General features: G+C 40.6%; 1 protein-coding gene across 1 annotated transcript in view; it reads right to left on the bottom strand.

Annotated features, from left to right (window-relative positions):
• Positions 1-21,526, bottom strand: part of BRF1 (BRF1 RNA polymerase III transcription initiation factor subunit) — a 172,409-nt gene that overhangs the window by 124,872 nt on the left and 26,011 nt on the right. The window contains exon 3 of the mRNA XM_068192214.1: positions 4,327-4,500. Coding sequence (XP_068048315.1) covers positions 4,327-4,500 — 174 coding nt within the window. The remainder of the gene's footprint in view (positions 1-4,326; positions 4,501-21,526) is intronic.

Genomic DNA, 21,526 nt, shown 5'->3' with positions numbered 1-21,526 from the left:
GGTGGTAGCACTGGAAAATATTACACAAAAGAGTGGACAGTTGTACAGTTTTTCTAACCGTTGTGTACAGTAACAGGATTACAAGCAGAATGAAATGTTCCTTGATTAAAACAAACTGATATCCCACCTGGAAAATCCTGGCCAGGCTGTCATTGTTCCTGAGTGAGCCACAGGTTACAGCTGAGCCCATACGTCACTCAGACACCCTGCCTGGCTCTTCCCAAATTCTCTCTCTCGGGAACAGTGAGAGCAGCTAAAGCGCCCTTTGTTTCCATTCTAGCACGTGCAGGGGTGGAAAAGCTGTTCAAAACATTAGAGAGAAACAACTCAGGGCTGTTACTATTCCAAGAAACAAATTAAAAAGGCAGAGTCTGAACTGCCCAGAGCGCTGGCAGTGCCAGACAAAGTCAGACGTCACTGGAAACGCTCAGCATCGCTCGGTCCCTGGGAGGGGGCTACAGGTTCCATCACACCTGAGGGTTTAAAAACCATCTCATTCAGATGGATTTTCTGCATTATATCTTTACCTCTGACACTGATAATGCAGACACATGGACACATTTTATAAAGAGAATAATAAGCTGAAGTTTTTATAGGCAACTCATCAGAAGGATGAAACACCTCCCAGATCCAGCTAATAGCCAGCAAGCTGTTTTCCCTGGAAAACATTAACACTGACGAGCAATAAAGGAAGGCAAATGAAAAGCTAAGCCAAAGTGGCTGCACTGGGGGAGGTTGTGTCATATAACCTAATAAAAAGCATAAACTGATGTAAAATCAATTCACATCTCAAATAATACATACAAAACTTTCCAAAGGATTACAAATAAAAGCTGCTCTTCAGATTAATAAATTTTTAGTTTCTCCTTATGTTGTGCAACTATTTTTTCAGATAAAAAAAAATCTGAGTTACCAGAATATTTTGCATTTTTGCATTAATTAAATAACGCATAAGAACCAAGAAGAACATAATGTTTTCCTATTTCAGGCTGAGGTTTATTCAGGCATAATTCAGACTGCTCTAGTAGACTTGGCCAAAGTATTCTTCACATTTTCACAGAGGCTGGCTGATGACACGTATATTATGAAAAAAAGAAGAATAAGCAGATAACCATGTCAGATAAATGCATTCCACTCCCTCAAACTGAACTTGCAGACACAATTAAATTCTCTTTTCCCTCTCCAAATGCTTCCCACTCCTTTGGTTCTGCCACAAGAACACAACATTTCTTGTCACTTCAGTCCCTTACTACATCTCCCTGTCCTTTCCCAGGCATTTTTGCTCCTCCTACCATACAGCTTTTTAAGAAACTACTTAGTGATGTCTTCTACTGCTAACACTACGCTGTTCCCAGGTAACATCTCCTGCCTCCCCAACTCCCCAGTCACTTGGATAACTCATTTGGGCCACCCAAAATTAGTGAGCTGCCCCTCAGTTCTGAGGATGCTGCTGCCCTTCGCTACTTCTTCCACGTCACCTCTTTCCTCTAAAATACTTCCACCAATCTTCAGCTTTTAACTTCCTTTTCTAAATTTCTCCCACAGTTCTTTGTTAGAATTCTAAAATGAACACAATGACAATGAACACTTTAAACTCAGGAACTCGGTCGTGCAGTGTATTTACATGCTGAAGTGTTAAAAATACTGCAAGTCCGTTGTACAGAATTATTCAGCGTACTGTTCCTCTTTCCAAGCCCTCCTCAGCACCTTCTCCAGAAGACCAAAACCAATGGCAAGTTTATTACCCTGAATATGGATTTTAATTCTTGTTAAAGCACTTTGTCACATGGCCATCCTCTCTACACCTGCTCTTGGCCCCTCTGCTCCAAAGGCCCTGGGAACACCCCTGCCTCCTGTGGCCCAGGTCTGTACTGCCAGATTTAAGCTGGAAACAAGTATAACATGCTGATAATGATCATCATAATTAATCTACAGAGCCTTGAACATATCTTAATTTCAAAGGTCAGCAATTTGCACCCATGGCCCTCAGGTTTTCAAGTTTCAATGAAAGGAAAAGATACCAGAAGAGGAATTTGTATTCTGTGTTGAGAGTCCATAATTTATTTGGGCTTTGTTTTTTGAACTACATTGGATTTTAAATAGTAATAGAAAACAAAACAAACAAACAAACAAAACCACAGCAGAACACATGCAGAAGCTGAATGAACTCCTTCTCCCAATGTGACAAAGGTTAAATTCTTAATATCAACTACAAAATGAGGTTTATCTAATGGATTAAAAAAAAAAAAACACTAAAAAAATTGAGCTTTATGGACATGCACAACAACCTTTTCATTCCCAAGTAGCACAGTAACTGTGCAAATGAGGGTGAAGTATTATTGATATAGAAAGACAAAAGTCATCTTTGCAGTTTTATTCATAATTTACTCCCAGTATTTAATGTGAAAGTGTCACACAGGACATTATCTCCATTTAACAAAGAAAGCTGGGAAATTCATTTAGGGATTTATTAAGTGTCAACCAGACCAGTACATCTTGCACACAAGTGAAATACATGCTGAAATACTTTGAAGAAGGTTAGAAAGCAAGTAAATTATTTTTGCTTTATTTGTTTGCTACATGTTAGCACCACTTGCTGCACAGATGGCTGTACATTGCAGTGTACCTATCTGCCTCTTACAGCCCACATTTCTTCAAATGCTTTTTATCCCAATTGCTGGGGAAGAATGGATTTGCAAATTACAGCTGGGCTATCATTCAGAAGAATCAAATAACAACTGTAAAAAAATTACTTAAAACATGACATGAGCATAGATATAACACAGAATCATAAAAGGGATCTTAGAGATAATTTATTTTCAACATCCCTGCCATGGGCAGGGACACCTTCCACCAGACCAGGTTGTTTAGAGCCCTATCCAGCCTGGCCTTGAACACTGCCAGGAATGGGGCAGCCACAGCTGCTCTGGGCAACCTGTGCCAAGCCCTCAGTTTCCTCACTGTAAAGAATTTTTTAATAGCTAATCTAATCCCACCCTCTTTCAGGCAGTTACCAGGAAGATATATTATCAAAATATTGGTAACACCTTAAAATCAACACTGTCTTTATGGCAATGATAGAGTGCTACTGTTCAAAGTTCACATGGGGACCTTACAGTAGGAAAAACCAGTGTAATAGGCAAGCCCACCTTTTAATTCCATTATTCCTGCAATACCATATTTTTTTAAACATGCAAATACAATTACCACAACACTACTACAAGATCAGAAAGTACTACTTTTAGAATACTGAATATATTTTATGAAACAACAAAAAAAAAATCTCAGTCTTAAAAGGAAAGCTAAACTGTTCAACTGCAAAAATATAGAATGAGAGCAGCAATCTAGAAAAAGCATCAAATCAGAATACTGAAGATGTGGACATACTATTTTAAAGTAAAATGAAACTAAAAACAGAATTGTAGAATGGTAAAATGACAGAATGGTTTGGGGGTTGGAAGGGGCCTTAAAATACATCCAGTTCCAACACCCCTGCCATCAACCTTTCACTAGACCAGGTTGATCAGAGCGACAGCAAGAGAAGTAATTGTTTGATACTAAACTCTGAATTCCAGCAACTAAAACACAGCATAAAAGAAGTAAAAATATATTAAACAAATTCATTTGGATGTCATCAGGATTTAAGGCTTATGTGGATTTCAATTAAGTTCCCCAAGACAAAAGCAGGGATGGTAAAGCAGGGAGTACTCACTTGGAAATCTGTCCTGTGTGCACCTCCAGTCACTGATTTCCTGTATGATTTTTAAGCAAATTTCAGAATTTTTAAAATATCTTTTTTTTTTCAAGAACTAAACCAGGAGTGATACTGTCCTTTCTGCAAGTATCAGAAGAAGGAAATCCAAATAGGTTGATGAAAAATCCACTGGAACTCTAATCTGTCCCTTGATGCTGACACTACAGGAGGTTTGGGGTTAACTGTCATTTACTTTAAAAGAGAAATAGAAAATAAACAAAAAAACCCACAAATAATAATAATAATAAACACAAATAATAAACCCTAGCAAAGCACAGGGGAAGTGCAATTTTATACTTGAAGCAAATGTTGTGAAGGAGAAATTCAGAGTTAGTGATGAGAGGCAGAGTGACATTTATAGCATTAAATACTAAGTATTGTGCATTTAGAAAGGGAACAAATTCACTTGAACCACAGGAAACACTCCCTTTCACTTCCATAAAACCACCAATGACCAAGTCAGCCCTTAAACACTTACCTTTTCACATTTTGAAACAAGGTCTGACTGGGACAGTTGACTTGCTAAAAGTGGGTCTTCTATTTATTTACATTTTATAACTGTGAAAGGATACGAGGAGTTCCTTCTGTCCTACACACCAGGTAGAGACAGGCAGCAATGACGTGGGTCCTCTTTCTGCCCCGGGTTAGATGCTTGCTCACAGCCATCTTGAAAAAATTAAAGGCAGTATCCAGACAATGTTGATTGAGTTGAAGCTGGTTTCCCAAGTGGTGAATCTGGCGCTTCCCTAGGAAAATTAACAGGGAAAACAACAGGTTAACAACTATGCTGTTAATGTGCTTTTAGGCTGGGGTCTTTTAGTGTTGGGGCGGTTTTTTAAGACAAAATTAAGGAGGCAGATTTTGGATTTCATCTCTTCGTGAAATACAGTGACCTCTCAATTTTCAGGAACTACTTAGCCTGAGCTCCTCAGAAGAAAAAAAAAAAAAAAAAAAAAAAAAAAAAGCCTTGTTTTGGACTGCTAAAATTGAAACACATGCTACCAATGAGCTCTGGAAAACTAAGCCACAAACATCAGTCCCACAGAGGATCCAAGCCATAGCCAAGACTTCTCAGACAAAAGATTATGCCCCTCTCCCTTAACATCATTTGCCAATTAGCACTTGATTAGCTGTAGCCAAAAACCAGAGGTCATGATGTGTTTGACACTGACTGCAAACAGAGAAGACGTTTTTCTGCAGCTCTCCAAGAAGTGATGGAGTTTGCTGTTCCTCTGTCCACAAATGAAGTCCACAAGGACAGAGCTTTGCTCCTGGCTTGCCCGAGATCCCAACGATGGGAGGCACTTCCTTCCTCCAAACACATTTCACACCCCAGCCTTCATTTGAGGCTCGTCTGCCAGACTACTTAGATTAGCTTGTGGCTTCAGGAAACAAATGTGCCTTCACCCTTAAATAAAACAATAAAAAGAAAAAAAGTGTGTTTTGGATGATTCATGGCAGGAAGTGGTCCAGCTGCTGGGACAGATGCGGGAAGCAAAGTCCAATCCGTCCCCACAGCTCCAGCTTCAGAAGGATGTGCCGAAAAGACAGCTTAAGAAAAAGATGGGGGAAGTCATGAGGAAAACAGAGCATTCAAGTTCCTCAGCATACGGGGTCAGACAGCACATCAAGAAAAATCCTTTAACTCAATGTGCCGGGCAGATGTTTCCAGCACATGTATTTACAGGAAACTCATCTGTTCCCTTCAGAGATGTCAGGAGCAGCTTGTGGAAGGGGCACAAAGGTGCCTGCCATGCCCACCACTGCTCACAGGAAGAGATGGCAACCACACGATGCTTCCCAGAACACCACCAGCTCCTGCACAGATCACACATCTTAATGCAAACCCCTACACCATCATCACTAATACCATGGTAAAAAAGCTTCACCTCTGAACACCTTTTTGCCAAAGATGCTGGTTTTAACAAGAAGTGACTCCAGCCAGGCAGCTGGGGTCAGCGGGACTCCGGCCAAACAGGAGCTTCCACAAAGCAGCAGCTTCTCCTTCCTGCACACGTGGAAATTACTGCACTCATCACCAAGATATCCTTTAAGGCACATAGGTCAAGCAGGTGTAACATGTTTGGACAGTGAAGTAAGAGCAGAGGAAGGATCCATCACCCTCCATGGGAGGTGTGGGCACGATAAGCTACTCAAGGGTAATCCAAAGCCCATTAGGTGAACAGTTTTTCCACTGCCATCAGCAGGCCCTGGACTGGCACTCAGCAGCCTCGAATACAAATACCACATCTTCCTAAAATTAAGGTACTAACTAGCACCTGGTCTTTCCAGAATTTTATTTCACACTCTACAGTCTGTATGCTGCTTCTTCTGCCCCTAAGAAAGAATCAGTTTATACTTATTTGGGGTGGGAAATGCACTTGAGTACTAAAAACACATTTTGCAGCAGCAGCAGCAAACCAGCTTCCCTTCAAAAACAAAGAACACATCAAAAAAGGAAAAAAATAACATAGAGGAAGATACTTGAAATTAATTTCTCTCATAAGCTATTTTCACCACTGAGCTGCTCCCATCCCCAAGCTACCATTAATATTCTGAGTATTTAACCTTTTCCTAATTTCAAATGTTAAAATATAATTAATTCATCATAATCCATCCTAAGAAAATAGTATGCTTGTTTGAGTAATACATGCTTTCTTAGCTGAACTCTTCATCCCCCATCAATATTTTAAAGTAGAATTACTTTAGGGGTAATTGTCTACTGGAAAAATACCAAAGAGATCTAAGAGAAAGGTACTTGTCTACTTAGGAAATGCTATTTCTCCGAATGCTTTACTCAGCCTTCTGCAGGCCAGAGAAGGATTTAATTCTGTGTGCTAGGACTCCCTCAAGCTGCCCTGTGGTATTATATCAGTCATACAGTTTGTGGGAAAACAAGACAACTGTTACACTGCTGCTTATCTCCAAAAGGAACAACTTAATTCAGGACAAGAATCATCCTAGAAATTATGTGTATCTTGATGACTAACTTGGTTTTGTCCTTATTTGTGAGACGAGAGAAAGAAATGTACTGCTTACAGCATCATCTAAGACAAACATTTACATTTTGCAACCAGTCTCCTATTTACTAAAGAAAGATCAAAAGCTTTGTTGTTTCCCCATCACCACCTCCACCCCTTGAATTTAACATGACAACAAAATTCTATTTTTCTGGTATCTTATGTAACACTAAGAAAAAAATAGGTGGAAAAGTTAGCATTAGCAAGTTTGCTTCTAGATTTATCCACAGGAAACTTCAAGATACCCTTTACCCCTTCTGGTTCCTTCCCAGATTCAAGAATGCACTTCACAGAGCCCAAGAAAAGGCAGATATCAGCTAGATGGCTGTCACCCCAGTAATGCAGTACACAACCAAGCCTTTGTAGAGTGCCCTCACCCTAGTCAGATGACAACCAAATGTGTGTCATTTTGTGACTTCCAACCTTTTCCGCCTAGCTGGCCAATCTGACATTTCCAGAGCTGAAAAATGTGCCTCTGTAACATTTTATTTAACTATAAATACAGTGATTTAATCTGTTGGTATCTGAAGAGCAGATGATCATACATAAAGAAACTTTATTGGGCTTTAAGAAAACAACTGATCAAAATAAACTCTATCCAATGCTCCAGTTACTGCTGACAAACAAGAAAAGAGGCCAAATACTCATTCATACCGCCAGTGCTCAACATGAGAAGTCCTCAAAACTGAGCAGTAGCAGCCACAAACCTTGCTAAGCATTGGGATGCTGCTTCTCCAGCAGCAGGGTCAGTGCAGGGAGGAGCTGCTGAGCAGCTGCAAGCTCCAGGGCTGGGAAGATGAGCGATTCCCTCCAGCAGACCTACAGCACTGCATTATGGCCATCAGCCCTTGAACGTCCTCCCACTCCCAGCGCTCCTTGCTAGCTGGGTGGCATTTTATAACCTTGCATTGCTGTTTCTCTCCTGCCTCCGTCTCTGCTCTGGCTGCCAGCGTGGCTTCAGTGCCTGCACTGCCACTCTCACCGTGTGCTCCCAGTGAGCTGCTCCAGCCAGCTGCAAGGATGCAGCAAGCCTGAGGATCTCAGCCAAAACAGTGGGAATATCCAACAGAACAATGCAGTTTATTAGCAATCTGCTCCACTCGGTGTTCGCCTGATTGCATCACAGTGTTACAAACGCCAGTGAACTGAGATTCTCTGCTGGATGGAAGAGAGCTGATACACCTTTAAACCCTACCATGATCTGGGTTACAGAACACTCACAACACCACCTTCCTGACTTTCTTATCCATTTTATCCTGCAGGACAGCTTTTAAAAAAGTTTCATTGTGACTCTGCTCTAAAAACCTGCAGCTACTATCTCAGTGCAATAAAGGAATATCATCACATGGTACAGTCAGAATTAAGTATTACGTTTTTTTCCTAATTGCTATGTAGAAGCACAAGTTATAACACAAAATATATAGGGGTAAAACAAGTCTCTTAGTAGATGTATCTTTTATTAGTAACTTGCAGTAAGCCTTGTCTCTTTTGGGCCTTACAGGTTTCTGACAGATGCTGGGATTCTTTTTTTAAACCACAAGAAATAGCACCTTTGAGGTCAAAGCCTACACTTCATCCTGCCCTTGCAATTTAGTGATGCCAAGAGAATTGGTATCTAAGTACCTCTGGGAGAAGGGCAGGGAACAGTGTCTTTTTAAAAAGGCAGGACAAGTCCAACAGCAAGGTTTAAAAAATCCTCCCCCATCCCTCACCAGTAAAAAGTAAGAAATTTTCTTTTAAAGAGCAAAAGAACAACAGTCTAGAAACTACAGAAATGTTGCAATGCACTGAGCACACACCACGCAATTCCCATTTATTTCTCAAAAGGCTCATCATACCATAGGGTGGAGGGGGAGGCAGGGGGAGAAGTGAGAGAAAGAGAGAAGTTTGCACTTCTGTAATCAACACACAAAATCAAGTTCCCAGGCTACCAAGTAGTAAAGTTTATCACGCTCCTGAATCTGCAGCAAAAAACAAAAGGCCCTTTTCAGCTTTCAGTTCCAATCCTACTAAAAAAAAAAATAAATAAAAGTGTTTCTACCCATCTACTCCCAGCATGCTGAAAGAAACACCATCATCTTCTCATCCGATGCCAACCTCAATGCTTTGAACTGGCACAGCAGACCTGAAGTGACAAGTTCACACAGGAGCACAGAACACTACTATCCTTTTATTTCGGATAATTTCCATTCTTTTGACAGAGGAAACGGTGGTTATTACAAAACAAAATGTGTAGGCCAGAAATCACTGTCAAAAAAAATAGATTTGCAGAATATCTTGGTTCTATTAAATGCTTACACAAGAGGCAGTTGAAAGCAAAACTGCAGCTTAAGTTATAATAAAAGCAAAGTAGAAAAAGAGGGAAAATCAGACATATTCTTTACAAGCAATTTTCTTTCTTTTATGATCTCGTTACTACAGAAACATCTTGTTCTCTTCCCCAATGGAAGAGGAATCATACCTTTTTTTGGACCCTTTAAAAGTCAGTAATGTCAAGCAGCTACAGCTCTACATTACTCTTATCTGGCTTCTGCCGGCTCATCTGCAGCCTTCCCTTCAGTCTGACAGAGGCTGTGTCTGACAGAGGCTGTAACACTGCTATTTCATATACTTGCCAGGATGAATCACAAGTTTCTAGGGAAATAAGAGGCAGTACAAAGCCAGAGCCTAAATGAATTGTTATTACGATACTAAAGTGCATCATCAAAATCCAGGCATATGGATTTCCCCCCCTTTCTGCAATTTGCTCAAGGGGCCCTGAAAACTAGTGCTACCTGAAGCAGGGAACAGTCATGTTAACAGCACTAATCCTTCTTTTGCAAAAAGGATTGTTATGGTAACAAACACTAGATTCTATTAAAAGAAACATTTCGGATGGTTTTCTCTTGGATATTCATTTCCATCATTTGAATTGCTTTACCAAATGAATTTTATGTGCAGATTTTGTTCTGCATTAGGGTTTTCGTTCCTTTTCTTTCTTTGAAAAGGCTGCCCAAAAGAACCCCCAAAAAAGGGAAAAAAGAGCAGTTTTTATGTGTGAGCATCCCTGCATGCTTTGTCACATCTTTCAATTTCAGCAATTCCCAGCTCAAAGCCTGAATGAATTTCCTGCTCTTTGCTCTATGCCAGGCTTCTATGTTATTTGTATTACAAATCAGTAAAACAAACAAACAAAGGCACAAAAGGAGCAGACCGGTGGGGCTACACTCATGAAGGCTGGTCCCAGCAGCCTAATCAAGGGGAGAGTCCTGTGATCAAAGACAAGAAAACATTTAAAGGGAGGGAAGCTGCAGCGCTCACACGGAGCATTTCCAGCACACACGCAATACTGGGAGCCAGGAACAGCTTCATCCCTGTGAGCCTGTAAGGAAAAAGGCCAGTGAGCAGCAGTACAAGTAGCAGCACAGCAGGACACTGCAGCAGTGCTGACCCAGCACCATAACAAGTTTAATTTCATCAAGGTTAGCTAAGAGTTGTTCCCAGTAACACCTAATTGCCCGTGAGGAAAGTGATGACCATGCTGGCCTCGTGCCCACGCTCTGCCTCACTCAAGCCTAGCTCCAAATCCCTGTCTTGCCATCTGCTTGTGGGTACACCCCATGTCCCCAAACCCAGGCTCTTGCACAAGAACTCCCCATGGGATGTGTCAGTCCCCAGGCTGAGCAACCTGAAGCCTGGGAACACTTGGCCCCGCTCCGACTGATGCATCCTCAGTGCCCATGCCACCTGGCAGACCTGCTTCAGGGGCTGCCCAAGGGTACACTCTGTTCCTGTTATCTCAGCAGAATAAAACAGTTCCTGGCCCTTTCCCTGTGATATTTCACCAACTGTGCCAGCAAAACTGTTTGTGGCAAGGAACAGAAAACCAAACCAGTAAACTGACCTGTGTTAAAAATAACCTTGTGAAATAAAAAAGACTTAATCCAGACCTGTTTACTGAAGGATTGATGCCTCCTCTTTATCTCTGTAGGGCCAGACCCAGACTAGTTGATTGCAGAAAGCTGTATTCAATTTCTCTGCCCGCTGACAACAATCCAACCCATCCATTTTGCCTCCCATGAGAGTGCCCCATCTACCAGGTGCAGGTCCTTTCTGTCCTGGTAAAGCCCTTCCAGAGCACGTCAAAGGCTCATTCACTCATTCAGCTGAAGAGAACAACCATGCATCTTTAAGATTAATGTCTTAAAAATTCAGATGGTGGTCACTGCTGCAACCACTTTTTAAATATTTGATACTAAGCTACTTTTCTGTCACCTAGAAAATTTGCCATTAACATCTCTTCTCAGCACTTACCTGTACTTATTTAAGTATTCATTCCCTCAAAATTGGCCCTTGTATTCCATTAATGCCAAAAGAGGCCTGCAAAGCACCCACACAACTTTGCCCACCCCCCCTCCTCAAGCCCATTTTTCATTCCCTGATCCTATGATACCACTCCCTCTTTACATATACAGCAACTGTCCATTTCAATTAGTTTTAACCACTCTGAAAAATCTGGCATCACAAGTGGTTCCTCTGATTTTCTGCATGCAGTTCCTGGAATTCTGCTTCCCTCACAGGTGGCACTTCTTCTGCTGCCATTTCATTCCCATTATCCATCTAACTGCTACCCACACTTCAGCAACAGACTGGAAGCCATACAGGTGATGCAGGGGCTGCAATTAACCTATTGCTAATCTTGCCCATCATCCTCAAGACAGCAGCTTGCTCATTTCTTAACCCTGCTTAATTATTCTTCTCAGTACAGCTAAAATCCTTACTGAACTTCACTTATGGTGTCATGTTGGGAAACCACAGTCAATGCTGATATTAAAAGAAAACAAAAGCAGGAAAACTCCAACAAAACCCTTATCTGTTGATTCACCAGCACTGAAGGAATTGGATCACAACTGTTTTAAATGAAGCTAAAGCCCAAGCTGTTCCTGCAGACAGCGTTCCCACCTCCAACATGACACTTACATGGCCACACACTGATACAGATGAGGGAATTTGCTGTGCTGAAAATCAACCCAAACAACAAAAAAAGCTGAATTTTAATTTGGACCAGTTCCCTCATGTAACTCAACAAGCAAGCCTCCCAAGCCCTGAATGCAGAATGTGGCAGGGGCGAGGAGAAATGCTGTCAGCAGCCACATACACGTGGATCAACTTAAAGAAATGTGAGACTGAAGCCTAAATGGGTCAAAGAGAAAAGTACACGCTATCCCTACACTTCCTCCTGCTTCCCTGCTACTGCTGCCAGCCCTCGCTGCTCCTCCTGCACAAGGCAGCTTACACAAAAGTCTGATTACCACAGTTTAAACAAATGCTATCGTGCTCATTAGTTATTTGTCTATTCGAATGATTCAGGTCGTTTCTGATTCAATTTGAAAGAAAGCAAATATGGGCTTTTTTATATCCAAAAGTTTAGCTAACTGAATTTTTTTTTACTCACTGAAGATTTGCAGCTGTTTCAAAGTTGAAACAGCTGGAAAGCTGCACTACTGGCAAGAACTGTAAGCACATGTATGATTAATGTAGCATAACCTTTACCTGTCTCACATCAAGGGAATTGGAAAGAAAAAATTGTAGTATCAAGAACTTTTAGACAGTGGTAGCTTTTGAACATGCAAGATTTCCTTCTGAAAGCACCACCAGTTAGGCCTTGCTTTAATCTTCCTCTGTATTATTTGGACAGCGATTTTTTTTTAATTACATCTTAAAGGACAGTTATTCTTAGAGATTTTTCTATATCTGTATACATGTAAACCTTTTCCCTTACACTTATCAATTACCAGTTGTTACTCTTGTCACAACAAGAAACTGAACATTTCTGCCGTCACACAGCATTACTGCTGATCCAAGCACAACCTTCAACCACCCAAAATCATTTTTACATCACTGCAAGAAAAGAAAAAAGAAAAATACTTGCTCATTACATAATCTGAAGTTTTTAAAAGATCACTTTTCAAAAGTTTTAAAAACCTGCAATTCTAGCATTTTGCGAATGACAGAACCTATTTCATACTTTTACAACGTAAAAAGCATTTAACAAACAAGCAACTGTCATCAATCGACCCAGCTAGAAAAATTCATGAATACAGCACAATATAGGAGAAAAATTCCACTGCCTATTGGTAAAAGTTATCAAAACCTTTAAAACAAAACAAAAATGAAGACTGAACACAAAGGGATCCATTGCTGCAGTGGAAAACTTTGCAGATGCGAGCAGCATATAAATCAGTGCAGTGTTATCTGCTCAGTGACAGCCAGCTCTCCTGCCTTCCCTGCAGATCGGGGCTTTGGCAAGGCACGGCAGAGTGAAAGCTGACAGGAGCCATTTCTCAGCCTTGCAAGCACCACGGAAGGCGACAGGAGCCCCAGGAGTCGCAGCGCGTCTCACCGACGAGGAGGATGCAGGAGCTGATGGTATCCCCTGCCAGAACTGCCACTGAGACCCAGGGACAGGGACAGGAGCAGAAGTAATTGAGTTACCACAGCTGAACAATTACCACTTCCCAGCTGCACTGCAGCAGCCATTAGATAAGGTCACACATACTAAGATTGTTTAATAAAAAAACAACAAAAACCAACCTTCCTGTTTAATCCATATTCCCTGCTATAAAAGCCAGGCCAGCCTTTCCCTTTTCCTGCCAAGAGGCCCCTGTATATCCCCATGAACCTTCCCTACTTTCCTGGTCCACCTTTAACACTCACCTTTTATAACATGTCTGAGAATTTACTTGTCCTCAGACACATGCAGAACAATTTTCCTCTCCTAGCATTCAGCCCTGCTCCTCTGCACGCCACTTGTTCTGTCAAAATACAATTGTCAGTGGTAAGTTATTTCCACTCTCCATCATCCAACTGTGCAGGCAGGAAGGACCATACAGACAGACACTAATACCCACTCTGCTCTCAGCCTCTACCTAAGGTTGCTGCTTCTTCCTCAGGACTGAAAAAGGCCTGTGAGCCCAACACTACTTTTGGGCGCTGATTTTCGTTGTGGCGTTTGTTTTTTGGGCTTTGAGGTTTTCTTTCCTTTCTCTTCCCCTATAATTCCACATACACATCTAACAAAGGGCACTCTCTCCACATCCTGACCCTACCCAAATGGCAGTCAAAGAAGATGACACAGTCATTTTCAAAGTAAAAATTTCATAAATATAAACTAATTGGCAGATCTCTTAAATCATCAAAATACATTGAAATACAATGAAATGGCATCAAGGTAAAAGGATGCAGAGATAAGTAGTTGAGGGGGTGAAGAAAAAGAGGGAGTTATTAAAGATATCAAAGGGATAAGAGATAAAACATGATCTAAAAATGGAAGCAGAGAGAACTGAAATCAAGCAGGGAAAGGCACAGAGCTGTTACAAAAGCAAGAAAGACTGTATTAGGTTAATACTTATTTAAGGTATTTTTATATGAAGCTGACAAGTGGTCAAATACTTATTCCTTTATACAGAAGGGATAAGAAACCTGGCAGTGAGGTAAGACAGCATCAATCTTTATCCAGGCTGCAGCTGAAGAATTAAATTCTGCCCTTAGCTTGTCCCTGGCAGCTGAGTCCATCAGCTACAGCATTCATGCAAGCAGTGTGATTGTGCAGGGGCTGCTCTCCTTTAGCACCACAAACGGCCTATTTAGATCAAAGCTACAGCTGCCCTTGGTAATTGCACCTCTGTCCTGCCCAGAGATGACAGAAGACATTATGGACAGGGCTTCAGCCCCTGTTTTGCATTTCCTTCCCTTTTAAACTAAGCATAACTGAAGGTTGCCACACATCTCAGCTAAACCATGTAGTGAATCAGTGATGCCATTTATCAAGACAGTCTCTTGTGGTATCTACTTCAGCCTGGAGTTGGAAAGAGATTTATGTTCAAAGACAGAATGCACATATTTCAGGAACAGCCTTGTATTTCTTTAAACAATAACATTTGTGTAAGTAAGATGTACAGATTGTTTCAGTAAGGAATTAAAACTACAATGCCATCTACATATTTCTAGAGAGCTAACATGGCCCTCTTAGAAAGTATTTGGCATCTCTGAATAATATTTATCTGTATGTTTGTGATGCCTTCCATTTACATGAGGCTACAATTTATGTATGGCATGTCATACACCAACAACTGTTTGGGATGAGGAAATTCTCACCAGACTTTGTTCTTCTCCTCTGGAGCCCTGATCACCGTAGAATAAAAGATTGAGAGCATGGCTGGGAAATAGGAGGTGGATGTTTAAAGACCCAGAGATTGAACTTAGAACCCTCACCTAATTATCTGACATGATTTGTTAAGAGAAAAGCAGATGATCATCAGATCTCTAGAAGATGAGGGAAGTTTAAGCCATAAATAGATATAAGCATGAGCTCATGCTTAAGGGCAAATAACATGAAATTAATGTAAGCACTATGTTAACAGGAGGACCTTACAACAAAACTCACTGGACCTCATAACAGTTTCCCAAGGGAACTGGTGGAAACTCCCACTGCTTGGAACATATGAATCCAGTAAGGGCAAAACACAAGAAAAATTCATGACATGGAATGATGCTATATAAGAGAAATGGGCTAAGATGATTTACTAGGTTAAAGGAAGTTCTTATGCTTTTGCAAAACTGTAACCTTTAGAGAGAGGCTGCTTTGCATGACAGAATCATTCTGTATTCTGAGTGATCAGAACAAGGGAAAAAAAATCCCTCCACCCTTTCCTCCCCAAGTAGCCACCACTGCTGACTTGTACAACAGCCTTGAGCCTGCTCAGTTTGACACAGAACGGCTTGACCTGGACAGCAAAGATCCACCTACTCGAGTTTCCGCCTCTTAAATTTTTTTTTCCAGTCACCACTCCATTCTAGTTTTCCTAAATTAAATATTTATTAAACATTAAATGGCATTAATTATTTATTAAATATTATATTAACAGCACATCCCACCAAAAAAAACCAAAAAATCTCAACACTTGTTCATGCAATAAAATCTGAGAATTTTTTTCTATAACCAAATCTTCAGATACCAACTTCTTTTGCTCTTCTAGATGATCCATTTACCTCCTGTGTGCCAGTCCTCAGTAGTTAAAGAAAATTTTAGGTAAGCACAATTACATTTTTCTGTTCTTTATGTGCTGAACCTCAAAGATCAATTACAAAAGGGCTTTTTCTGTGCAGCCTGACTCCAAGATAGGATGTGAGATCATCCATTAAACATACATATCCAAGACTAGATGCATTATTAATTCCTTTTCCTCTAGGTAATATGGTATGGTGAAAAATAGCTACCAGAGAACGTACTGACTACTGAAGACTTAAACAGAAATCAGTGGATTTATGTGATGATTGCTACGTAGCATCCTAACAGATCTCATTAAAGGAGACATGGATTCTTCTCCCCTGATACTGCCACTGCTCCTACAGGATGCTCAGCACAAGAAAGAGTATTGATTGCAACAAACCCCCAAAATAGTCCTGAGACCAGCTGAGAGAATGATCTATCTGAATTTAATATTGCCTGGGTCTGACTACAAACAGGTCTAAATTTCATAGCATTTTCTGATTGGTGACAATGTTTAGAATTTTATTTTTTTTAAATAAGCTGACTATAAAACACAACCTGCCTCAGAGTTTCAATCAGGCAGGTGCTCTGAAGACCAAAATGAGCTTTTTCTTCGACTTTGTGGAGCTGTAATCAAAAAAGCTGCCCTAAGGAATCGCTTAACATCAGCATCATCTTATACCTAACTAACATATTGCTTCAATACAGTCCACAGAGTAAATTCTATTTACTGACCTATTTCAAGACCCACAAAAATAAACAAACACTTCAATCAACTGCCTGCCTCAGACCTGTTTATGCTACGAGCAGCTCCTCACTGAAGGCCTGAAGTTCCATTGCTATATTAATCAGCCTCAAGGACCATGTTTCCCCTCTGCAAAACAATTATCATCTGGCCCTTCCTACCTTTTGTATTTTACTCGAGTGTTATGAAAAGCAGACGGGCTGATGAAATTCTGCACAGCTTTGTGCAAGATGACCTTACACCCACATATCCATGACCCTGGCAGCTACAACAGCAACAGGACACACCAAAATTCACATTTCCCTGTGGTCAAATGCCACTCTACTGCACTGTCCTACATCAAGAAACATAGGTGCTGCTTTGTTTAATCCAGCTTTTATTATCTTAAGCACTCAACTCCTACTGAAAGCCATGCTCCTATGCATGGGAAGCTGAACTTGGCACAACCAAACATTTCTGAGGGCCTCAAATCAACTGTGGTCTTACCCTCTAGTAACAGTGCCTGTTATCATTTTGAAATCAGAGCACTCAAACTTTAACAACATCTTGTTGCAAGTGGCTGTTGTTATGTCATCTCCCTTTTATGCTTTCTACAGACTGAATCAGGAATGGATATGTGACACAAGGATCCTTCTTAGCTTAAGAGGGAGCGAGTGCTCCTGGAGGAGATGGAAAACCAGACATGATCCCCTGAGCTGAGCCATGGAGGCAGGTGACAGCCCTTGACTTCTGCTGCAAAATGCAGAGGTGACAATTCATTCCAAATGTACTTTTTTAAGAACTTGATTTTCATTTCCACATGACTGCTTGCACTCCCTTATGCTCCCCTTTTTCTTCTGCTGAAGTTTTCTTAGGATATTGAATTTGGTATGCAATACTCAGTGTCACTGTAATCCCACAACTTGACTTTGCTGGCATGACAAATCAGTGTTTCTCAGAAATCCCAAACAACCTCAAAGCTTTTTTCCCCTCTATGTCAAAGACCTTGATCAACATCAAGTTTCCTCTTCTTCTTAAAGCTGGAATCAAACACTGCAATGATCTCAGAATGAAATTTGTCGTACATGTCAGATCAAAAAGCAAAGAGCAATGCTGGGGGTAACAAACTACCCACACATGCAGTAGGAAAACTGTGTACCTGATGGCAGAAAGAGCACTGCTGTAATCCTTCAAAATGAACATTTTTTCTATTCCCAGCTCCCCCAGATCTATAATAGGGTACAAACTACCCTTGAGGAGACCATCTGCCATCAATGCATGGTGGACTCACCATGGACAGAGAACACAAAGAGACAGAAGTATGTTTATGATCCACAGGATGTCTAACAACTTTATTTTGACCAAAGCTACAGATACCCATTTTCTCTCAAGAAAGAAGCTGGCAGCAAGCAGGAGTTAACTTTTAGTATAGGCCAGCTGGAATAACACAGACCACTCAGACAACAAACGTCACCTCACAAGCACCCTGGATTTGTTCCAAAAATCACTTGAAAAGTGGTATTCTTTCTTGACACACTCAAGGACTGATTCAGCTTGCACCAGAAGCAAGATTTTTTTTTTTCCTAGTGCTTGTCAGGAACCATAGTTTCTAAATCTACTTTGAGATGCCTTTGAATAGTCTCAAGATACACGTTTTCCCACAGTATCACTAAGCAACCTTGTAAATTATTTTCCTTGTATTTAAGTTTAAAAACAAGATTTCATGTAGCTAAATATGTCAGATTATTTCCCCACCTCCTACCTTCTAAAAAGAAGAAACCTTAAGATATAGAAATCTTTTTTTAAAGTGCAAAGGGACTGTATTTGCAAAGCTATTCACCCACATTAGCACTGCTGTGAAATCACTTACAGGATTTCTGCTGACATTCAATAATTTTACTTCTAGCTATTTTCCCTGAGCTTTCCCAATGAGGGAGCAAGCAGACATAACACCTGCTTGGATGTGGCAAGTTGCATGGGGCTCAGGATAATAAGGCAACCCCTCTAAAATCTCCTAATTTATAGATGCTGATTTGTTGAAAATAGGAAGACAGCTTTGTCCTCACCTTTGAAAATTAGGATGAATTTGGATTAGCAAATTGTGAGGATTCATCTCACATTTAAAATGGAGGCTGGTAATTAGAGAGGAGTGAATGATAAATTAAGAGCTATTAGTGATTTACTGCATTTTCATATAAAGTCTGTTTTCCTCTATTTACTCCACAGCAAACGTAGAGTAAAAAGCAGGAGAGGACACACAAAAACCACATCCTGAACACTAGATTCAACTGGACCAGCTAGGCCTGTACTTTTCATCATTTTATTTTTTGTAAGAGTACTTTCCCTATTCTTCTGGGATTAGAAGAAATCTACTTTTTTCTTTCATAATAAATCAGGTAAAATAGCAGAGGATGAAGTTGCCAGGGACAGTTGAAAGGGGAATTCCAACATCCCCCCCCACATCCCACCACCACCCCTTGCACCAGCTCCCAGTGCTCTGAAGATTTTGTGCTGAGACACAACCCAAGGAAAAAAGACAAACAATCCATCTTGTACGGGCATCAGCCAGAGCAAGAAAGAGAAATGAGACAAGCCTTGGCAAAAAGTGCAGCCACAAGCCTTGAGTGAAGCTCATCAGTAACACACAACTTCTATGCTTTGTCTAAGGCTACAGAAACCTCATGGGATCACAGAATGGTTTGGGCTGGAAGGTACCTTGAAGATAATCCAGCTCCACCACCCCTGCCATGGGCAGGGACACCACACCAGGTTGCTCCAAGCACCATCCAACCTGGCCTTGAACACTTCCAGGCGTGGGGCAGCCACAACTTCTCCAAGCAGCATCAGCCACTGTCTCATCAGCCTTAAAGAGAATAATTTCTTCCTAATATTTAATCCAAACCTAACCTCCTTCAGCTTAAAGCCATTCCCCCTTGTCCTGTCACTACACGCCATGAGCAAAGACATTCACCTCCTAATCTAATTTACAAATTGTCTTTTCCCGTGTAGAAGTACTTCTATGCATCTGAGCTTGCACATATATGCACACGTGCCCAGTGGAACCAGAAATGCATCAACTGGCTCTGCCAAACTCTGGAAATAAGTACCAGGATGACTTTTAAGGATGATCACCCATGCTTCAGCACCTGTGCAAACCCGTGAGAGTGTGGCTGGAAACCACAATATTTATGTCTCCCTTTTAGACAAGATAATGTGATGCTTTCTAAAAAGGAAGGACACTGGAGGTGGCTTTGTCTTATACATCAGTTTTGTAAGGACAGGAAACAAGAAACCTCTGGTTCCTTAGTTCTGTATTGCTACCAAAAAAACCCTCAAGCCTCAGACCAGACCTAATGACCAGTCTCCGCAGAGCAACCCATTCTCAGGAATTCATCCTAAGTGGATGGACTACAAAGCAAAGTAGCAAATTCCTGATTCCTACTGTAAAAATGGACAGAGTGCTTTCCCTGACTATTGATTTATAAGAGCAATCAAATAGCATATTAAGGTACAATGGAAACACTAATCAATATTTTCTCTCTAAGGAATGACAGCCATACAGGAGAAGGTGTGGGTGTAATTCCTGTGCATCCTAAGTGATTGCAGAAACCCAGTTCTGTGTAAACCCCAGAAACTGGAGCTGTGATCCTAATCTGCTTTCTTAATATTATGCATTTCATAATATATTACCCAAAAGTACAAATAATCAACTGAGTGACATTAGGGCACATAAAGGAAGAGTATACAGCTTTCTTCCAAAAATCCCATCTCTAATTGATTTTATTAAAAATCCATTTATATGCTCATTCACAGAATATAACTTCTTAGGGAGTCACACATTTGGATATAATTAGCCACTTGTTTTATGACATTCAGTGCTAATGACCTTTCTTTGAAGAAAGATCCATGTTTGATTTTTCTATTGTTCAAACTTAAGATAAGCCTCTTTGGGTTGAAAACACAGGAATCCTCTGAACTGACTTTAAACACCTAAGCAGTCAATGGCCTTTCCAATTAATTTTCACTGTGTTTGTTTGGGACAGCTTTGTTGTAACAGCGTGAAGGCTTTAAATCGTGGTGATTAAAGCCATCTTCTAGCTACATATTTGGTGTCCCAAACAATAATGCCAAGCAAATACAGCTCCTGCTGACAGCCAGGGCAGGTTTACACAGCATGGATCAAAACCAGGCTTCAGTATGCTAAACCCAGCTTGCCACACCAGAGCCTGGGTTTGAGGGACCACGCTGTACTTCTCTCTCTGCTTTTTAAGCATCATTTGCTTATAATGTCTATTAGAAAACAAAGTTAAAAGAAAAATCTCTGTGTAGGAAATAATAATGTTCATTTTTCAAGTGTTACATTCTTAATGTAAGAAATTACATCTAAAATTACAGCAATAATAATGCCTTCAGGAGGGGTATGCATCTGAGAATACTTCCCCCCTCCTGCAATTACTTAAACTTCTTTCATTTCTATCTACATGTTTAGCACTACTTAGGTTTAGTCTAAGCAGCCTAGTACTTAGCTGTTTTTATTGTCCAAAATGATTCAATTATTTGAGTACAAAGAGGAGGAAAACATCTTCATCTAAGTTTGCAACTTTAAACTCATTATTTCCCATTCCACATTTAACCATAAACAACCAGTTCTGCAAAGCCTTAGGAAAAAAAGCAACTTTTTTTACAACTCTAATTACATTACAACTGCTGAGGGGAAAAAAAAATCACATTTTATATGTATGTTGCAAAGTTTTTTTCTAAATAAGAGAAAAAGTATTACATTTGCTGAAGACATTGAAAAGAAATTGTGCATTACGAGCCTGGATTTCTTTTTTAAAAGAGAGTCTTTCCAGAGTATACTGGAGTTCTTGCCCTTCCAAAGTCACCAAGTTAAATTACATCTCTCATGAAACAGGTTATGTCCAGCTTATGAAGAGACATCACTCTTCAGCCTTTCACTTTTGCTAAAACAATCAATATTTGCATATTACACTCCT

Source organism: Anomalospiza imberbis, chromosome 6 (genome assembly GCF_031753505.1).
Source record: "Anomalospiza imberbis isolate Cuckoo-Finch-1a 21T00152 chromosome 6, ASM3175350v1, whole genome shotgun sequence".
Lineage (NCBI taxonomy): Eukaryota > Metazoa > Chordata > Aves > Passeriformes > Viduidae > Anomalospiza > Anomalospiza imberbis.
The sequence above is the reverse complement of the archived record's forward strand: the minus strand, read 5'-3'. Positions and strand labels throughout refer to the sequence as shown.